Source organism: Mesoplodon densirostris, chromosome 1, assembly GCF_025265405.1.
Source record: "Mesoplodon densirostris isolate mMesDen1 chromosome 1, mMesDen1 primary haplotype, whole genome shotgun sequence".
In the NCBI taxonomy this organism is placed as follows: Eukaryota; Metazoa; Chordata; class Mammalia; order Artiodactyla; family Ziphiidae; genus Mesoplodon; species Mesoplodon densirostris.
In genome coordinates this window covers 12,388,960-12,396,554 of record NC_082661.1, presented here as the reverse complement: position 1 = coordinate 12,396,554, position 7,595 = coordinate 12,388,960, and the positions used below count along the sequence as shown (strand labels likewise).

Genomic DNA, 7,595 nt, shown 5'->3' with positions numbered 1-7,595 from the left:
CACCAGTTCCCTGTTTTCACTGTTTTTCCCTGGTCAGAAGCCAACCCCTTCTGTCAGAGACCCTCTCTCAGACTTCCTGCCCTTTAACTTGGCCACTTGGCTGAACTAGGAACCTGGCTCCAGGTTGGCAACGGAGCCCCCTCCCGGCCTTGATACCCAAACCCAGGCCCATCCTGGTCTCCCCTCCCCACCCCACCAGCTGCCTTCCATGTCCTCTGGTGCTGACCCTCTCCTGCTCTGAGACCCACTCACTTTCTACATCAATCATTTGAGCAGTATTCAGATCCAGCTCCCTCACCCTGGGGCTCTTCCTGTGTTCACTCAAATGACATAGAGGAAGAGCCCCAGCCAAGGAGTCAGAAATTAGCCCAGATTAGGAATCTGCTACATCTTTCCTGTGTGACCTTGAACAGACTACATGACTCTGGATCATCAATATTTATTGACCCCCCCCCCCCATGGGCCAGGAACAGTGCTGTGTACATTATATGTATTATCTCATTAAATCTCATTGAGTCAATGCTATCCCCATCTAACAGGTGAGGAAATTTAGGCTTGGAAAGATATGTGACTTGCCCAAGATCACACAGCTAATAAACGTTGGAGCTGGGTTAGAATTTAGGCAGTCAAACTCCATGACATGATCTTAATCAAAATTCTCATGCTAGTCAATAGTAAAAAAGTAATAATAATAATAAAAATAATTGAGAGAGATTCTTCCACTGCTAAGATTCTGGGGAAACCTGCAAATTTAGTAGAAGTGGACCCACATTTTCATGTCTCCAGATGGGCCATGACCTTAACCACCTAAGAAAATTCAGAGAAATACTGCCTCCAGGAGGGGAAGAACAGCCCTCCTGGGAAACCAGGGTCTCACCTCTGTAATCACCAGGATCTGTAAATACAGATATTTACAAGGCAGCCAGTGGCACTATATTTCTTCCCCCATTCTTCTTACGAGGGTAAGAAGGGTGACATGTGGACCAAAAGCCACATACTTGCAAAGGCATCCTTCCTCTGAAGACCAAGAAGCAGCAAATTCTTTTCCTGGGAACATCTCCATCAAGCAGACATCTGTTACTCTTAGGCGATCTGTATGCCATAACAGTTTAAAAAACAGAGTTTAAAGGCTTAAATAAGAAGGAAACAGTTTGCCCACGTTGCAAAATAGCATATAAACTGTGCTGGAATTAGCACAAGGGAAACATTTATCTTCCCTAGATAATCTTGAAACTGGACTTCTTTTTTTTTTTGGATGGTGTATAATTATGTTTACTGGCATGGAAATATGGTCATGATATATCACTAACTGGGGAAAAAAACTGGTTGCAAATACCAAACCAGACTTTTTAAAGGAGCATTTGACTCCACCTCCCCTGCTGAGGCAAAGCACTCTCTGCATATCCTGCGAGGGAAAAAGAAGAATGGGTCAAGACCAGCCGGGTGGTGGCCTTGTCCCTGAGCCAGCAGAAAGAGAGTCCCATATTTTAGCTGGAATGGCCAAAGATTTGTCTGAGCTGAAATCTGGCCCAGCCTGGTATAGAGAAAGATGGTGGGCTGGGAGGGGCTGTGCGGAGGGGTCTAAAAGACCTGGGTTCCAATCCTGGCAGCACCAACCATGAGCCATGGTGACCTGGTGCAGGTTCAATGCCTCCAAAGTCAGCCCCCTTTGACAGAGTGGAAGCCACACCCACTGCCCAAATTTGACACCGTCTGCAGTGCGCCTTGCCCAATGCCTGGGATGGGGGAGGTGCTCAGGAAGTGGCGGGCCTCCCAATTCTGCAATCACAAGGGTTGACCATTACCAAAGGGCAACACTGGCGTGCCAGGCTGTGAACGAGACCAACCAAACTTTGAGATCCTGACCCACTTGACATTCCTTTGCTCACTCAAGGAGCATTTATGGAGGGCCTACCACGTGGCTGCTCGGGGCCAGGCAGTAGACTCACCTCTGGGAACTCAGTGAAACACATCCCGTCCCTGTCTTTGGGGAGAGAGGTCATGAGCTGGTAACAGAGAAATAGCCACGTGCCAGGGCTCTGAAAGCGCTGGGAAGCGGGCAGGGGGATGCTTAGTGGGGTCCTCGGGAAAGACCTCTCCCAGGAGCTGACATTTGGCCTGAGACAGGAAGGAGCCAAGGTCAGGAGGAGGCAGCCTTCCTGCAGAGGCTGCAGGAGGCAGCGTCTGTGCCCTGCTCACATCTGAAGTGAGCTGTAGAGGGACAGAAAGTGAGCCGGGGCGGGGCTCAGCTCTCCTGGCTTTGCAGTCCTGAGGCCGTGGTCATGATCTGAGCTTTCATTCTGAGTACAAAGAAAAGCCCAGAAAGGGTTTATCCAGGTGAGCAACCTGGTCGGGGTTTTGCTTTTAAAAGGTGGATGCTGGCTGAAGATGGGGAGGGGGTGTGCAGTGAGGAGGACTGACCTGTGCGGAGGCTCCGTCGGGCAACACACGAGAGGCAGCTCGGTCAGGACCCAGGGCCGTGGAGGTGGGAAGGATGGATGCATTCAAGACAGATTTTGGAGCAGAATTTAGAGGACTTGCTGATGGATCAGACTAGAAGTCAGGAAAGGGGAGACCCTCGGGCCACTTCCAGGTCTCTCGACCCAGTGGCTTTCTGGGAGTTGGGAAAAGGTCCCCCCTTTCTCCAGGTGGATGCAACACTGTGAATGCCCGTGCAAGCACCCAGCCAGTGTACCCTGCAAGACCCTCGCTCAGAGGCCCCAAGGAGGGACGCCCAGGTTTCTGCTTCAGCAACTTTGAACTTGCAAAGTTTGCAGTGCCTGTGGGAATCCAAGGAGAACCATTTGGGGACCATTTCGACAGAGTTTCTACCTCTGCCCCCATTTGTGTGTGAGGTATCACCCCTCCCCGCCCAGGCATCAGCCCTTTCACAGTGCTCACTGCAGTCAGTGTATGAGAAGAAACACAGTTTTAAAACCCTGGAAGCTAATGGTACAACAAGACCATTTAGCACTTAAATAAATGCAAGTTCTAGAACATCCGCAGCCAGAATGAAAGTAAATAATGACAGAATGCGAGTCATGACTGCGCTTGCTTGCACTTGCCAAGTGTATAAACAGTGTGCTCACAAATTCAGAGCGGGGACCTGGGAGTTGGGTACCAGTTCATCAGCTCCCGACTCTAACACATGAAAGGACATATGAGCAAAATCGTAATGGGAAATGTAGTTATCTAATTCTTCATTCTCTGGAGTTAACCTGAGACTGGAATTTAAAAAGCTTATCCCCATAAGAACACAGAGTACTCATTCTCATGTTTTTCGAATGAAATCACTTCACCGCCAGTGTCAACATGAAGCTTAATTAACCCCCTGATATTTAGGGAAAAAGCAAAACGACTGAGCGTGTAAACTTAAGAGAAGAACACAACCAGCCAGTCCTGTCCCCTCAGTCTCTATCCCAGGGGCTGGTCACTTTCCTTCTTACAGAGGAGTTTTTGGTTAAAAACCCCATCTCATCTCCCAACCAGCTGCTGGCAGGGTTGATGCTCCATTCTTCATTTTTTCTTGAACTGTGTATAGTATGACTTTTGTCTGTTTTATGGCTGCACGTCACAGCCTGTGGGATCTTAGTTCCCTGACCAGGGATCGAACCCATGCCTGCTACAGTGGAAGTGCAGAGTCCTAGCCACGGGACTGCCAGGGAATTCTCCATGCTTCACTCTTTAATCCCCCTACATTCCTATAGCTAGTATTCGGCCTGGGATGTAGTAGGTGCTCATTAAGCATCTGTTGTACGAGTAAAGGAGCATCTTTACCAAAATGCCAGTATTCACCCCAGCCCCGGGTCTCCCTGGGGCCCTGTCCAGGCAGAGGATGAACCAAAAAGGGAGCTGGGGTCGGGAGATGGAAGGTTTGGTTCCAGCCTCAGACTCCACCACTCACAAGCACGTGTGAGTCATGTCCTTTGTTTTGGTTTTCCCATCTCTAAAATGGGAAAAATAGATGTTCTCCCACCTTTTAAGGTTTTGTGTATGAAGCAATGGGAAAGAAGCCTTTGGAAAGGTGTTCTTCAAGTGTGAGGTGACCCCCGCCCTGCCTTGGAGGGGAGTTCTGTGATTGAGAAGCCAAGATGGTGCAGGAGTGTGAACCGCAACTGACTCTGAGAAAGCTGGGCGGGTCAGCAGGGTGGATCTGGAGGTATCATTAATGACTGAAAAGTCACAGAGGAAAATGCCACCAAGGCCGTGCTCTGCATACAGGAGATGGAGATCGGGGCACAAACCGTAGAGCCAGCAGAAAATGTAAAATGTGAATGGCCTGTTAGAAGGCAATAGGGAATGATGGGGCCTGTAGCCAACTGGAGATTACATTTGCGCTCTGCCCAAGGCAATTGCACTGAAAGCTTTCAGACACAAGCCCCATCAAACACAACATCTATGGCCTGTGGGTTGAGAGTTTGAGACCCTGCAGACTGTTGTCATAAGCGTGTTTTACTCTGATGCTTTGACCTCTGGGTCCTGGCTGGCACTCAGGGACTTCCCCTCTCAATGCTAGCTGATTCTTAGAGACAGAAAACAACTGACAGATGCAGAGCTCACATCCCCAGGTCCCTTCTTTATGGGGCTCTCACACTCTGGGCCACCTGCCCTAATGACTCAGGCCCAGGTACCAGTTAGGGACAGTCCCTAAGCCCCAGAGCCCACAGAAATGATACAAACTAGCCAAACCTACCCTTTGCCCTGCCTTTTCCAAGGAAACCACAATAAAGGCTTTTGTCTACGTTTCCCTCACTCTCTCCACCTTCTGACCGACCCGGGTGATTCCCCATGTGGCCCTGCATGGTGTGACCTGCTCCTTTCTCTTAGAAACTATCCTTTCAATGATAGTCGTCTCCTGATCTGCTGGGCTCACCGTACCTGAATAATAATAAAACCTACGTTTTAGAACACCTGTGAACTGGAGCATGAATCGTCATGGCTGCTATACTACTCCCATTGAACCTTGGCACCTAACACAATCCCTAGCACACTGCAGACACAATTTAAATATTAATCAATAAACGGACGGATGGACAGACAAAGGGTGAAAGTGAAAAGCTGGGTAGAAGCATCGGTCTGGCCACACAGATTCCCTACACTTCTGTCTCACTTCTGCAATGGCTTTAGGAAGCTGAATTCTGTACCTGCCTCAGGTCCGCGATTGGCAGGGATGCAGGCAGCCTGGCCAGAGCAAGCTGGGGGAAGTGCTGTGAGAAGTAAGCCGTGGCTGAACATAAGCAGCTCACCCTCCCACCCGCATTCAGCTTTTCAGGCAGCTCCTAAGCCAGAGGCTTTCTTCTGGCAGACAGTCCTCCAGCTAACTCTGGCTGTTTCCTTTATGTGCTTATGAAGAGCTCACCACCTCAAAGGGCCTCTGAACCCAGGGGTAAAAGGGTAAAAGCCAGAAAGAGGGTTCCCAGCCCACCTGCAGTCTCTGGGGCCCGCCCAGCACAGGCTCTCAAAAGAGAGCACCAAGCAGCTCGCTCAGTTCCCTGGCACCTTGAAATTATCCTGCATCTGCGACAGTGCAGTGGGGGTGTGGGTCTGCATCCCTGCACTTTTCTGGCAGGTAAACTGCAAGTTGAGCTAGAGAACCCACGTTGTTTTTATTCTTTACTCTTTCAAGTGCATCAATCTGCTCTGCTTGAAGATGGACTGAATTTCCCAGATGACAGGGCCCTTGGGTGTCATTCTCAGGATTACTATCTCATCCCAGGCAGAGAGAAGGCATGTCGGGGATGACCTGGCGGAGGCAGAAAGACCCCTGTCGGGGGGATCAAGCATTTGCTGTTTCTGATGAATGCTCAGTTGGGTGGTTTGGTTGGCAGCAGTGAATGGCTTCCTAAGACCATCCCTTCCCCAGGTCCAAGATGGAAGGGCAGGGGGCATTCGACCACAGCGAATAGACAATGAGAATCCAGGGACCTGCCCAAGTGGTCGCCCTAGGAGAGGGTGGTCAGCAGGGTGACTGTGCAAACTGGTTTCACCGAGAACAGAACCAGCTGAGGCCTATTATCCCGGCATGATGATTAAGCTCACTCCCCTTCTCTCTCAAGTGTCCCGGTTTGATTGATAAATCATACAGTCATGCTCACCAGCAGGGAATTTTGCAAATGGGAACGTCTGACTTGGAAGGCTCTCAAGTAAGAGTCTGGTTGCTTTGTTTGTACAAACAGGAGCTTAAGGTTTGGCAAACGTGCTGGAGAAGGTCTGGCAGCAGCAGATGCAGGAACAATGAGCAGAAGGGGACTGTGCCTGACCTCGGGCTCTGCGGGGGGTACCTGGGCCCAGCAGGATTTCACTCACAGCCTCTTCACCCAAGAGGGGACTTCCAAAGACAGCATTTCCTTCCTCTGGTTGAAGTCTCAAGCCCAGAGTTAACAAGTCTAGCAAGGGGTAGGCATCAAGAAGAAAGGGTTTCACCAAATGGGCTGCAAGAGAAGGGAACATCCCCCCAACTCCATCATCAGCACGGGCCGGTGCCACCATCCCATTCAGCACCACCTTGCATCACCATGGGGACCCTGAACAGTCTCCCATTTGTCTTTCTTCCTGGTTGAGATCGTGTTTCTGTCAAAATGAACTATTTATCTTTGTTGCATGAAATGTCACGGATTATGGGCCAAACCAGGACAAACCCACGTGCGAGAAATAAGAGCCCTCTGATGATAGCCACACGCAGCTCCCCAGATCTTTAGAGGCTGTGATGAATTTTCTTTTCCCAGCACTGCACTTACTCCCTAGAAGTATTTAACCCGAGAGGCACCTGACAGACAAACCCCCAGTGACCTGAGTTTGTCAGATCAATTCATTCTTGAGCTGATTCACCCAGTGGACGCATGTGACCCACCCACAGAGGCAGGACAAAGACTTCAGAGGTAAGAGGTGGCTGTAAGTTCACCTGGTGGCCCCCCATGAAGTTTAATCAAGCTGTAAAATACTCAGACTGTCCAGTGTTTTAAGGACTATTTTCCCTTTGTGTGTGTGTGAGAACTAAAACTTCAAAGCTATTTGTCTTTTTATGTAAGATTAGCCATCATGCAAAACTTACTGGTCAAGCAGGTAATAAAATACACATATTCCATGGAAGGGTTTTGCACATTTCAGTCCTTGCAGATAACAAAGAGGTTATAAACCCTGCATGGTCCTGAGAGTGAGTTCCTTCACTTCTGAAAGCTGCCAGTCCTGCCAGTGTCTTGAGGGCTCATGTATTATAAATTCTCGAAGCTCTTTTAGCTGCAGTCTGGGCATCGGGTGGATCTTCGTCCTCTTCCTCAGTTTGCTTGTGTTTTAAGAACAGGTCAGACTTTAAGAAGCGGCTGTAGCTGTCATACTTCATAAGGTTGAAGATCTAAGGGGAAAAGGAAGAAAATCTGAAGGGTGAGGCTAATCAGGCTATGAATCATCCAATCAAATATTTATTAAACACCTATCATGTGCTGAGGAAAATACATGCCAAACACACAAAGAAAGTTAAGTAATTCGTGTGCTAGACAAGCTGGATTTCCTGGATGTTTTGGGTCATTATGAAATTATCTCAATGGAATATAAGAGCTTAGAGAGTCACACGAAGCAAACCTATCTGCCTCTTCCAC

The 7,595-nt window shown here is 49.1% G+C and overlaps 1 protein-coding gene across 2 annotated transcripts in view; it reads right to left on the bottom strand.

Moving 5' to 3' along the window:
- Nucleotides 1–7,000: 7,000 nt before the first annotated feature.
- The window catches only part of RGS10 (regulator of G protein signaling 10), a 37,966-nt gene continuing 37,371 nt past the window's right edge, over nucleotides 7,001–7,595 (bottom strand). For both annotated transcript variants that reach the window (XM_060098416.1, XM_060098425.1), the window contains exon 6: nucleotides 7,001–7,351. In XM_060098416.1, coding sequence (XP_059954399.1) covers nucleotides 7,205–7,351 — 147 coding nt within the window. In that variant the 3' untranslated portion in view covers nucleotides 7,001–7,204. The remainder of the gene's footprint in view (nucleotides 7,352–7,595) is intronic.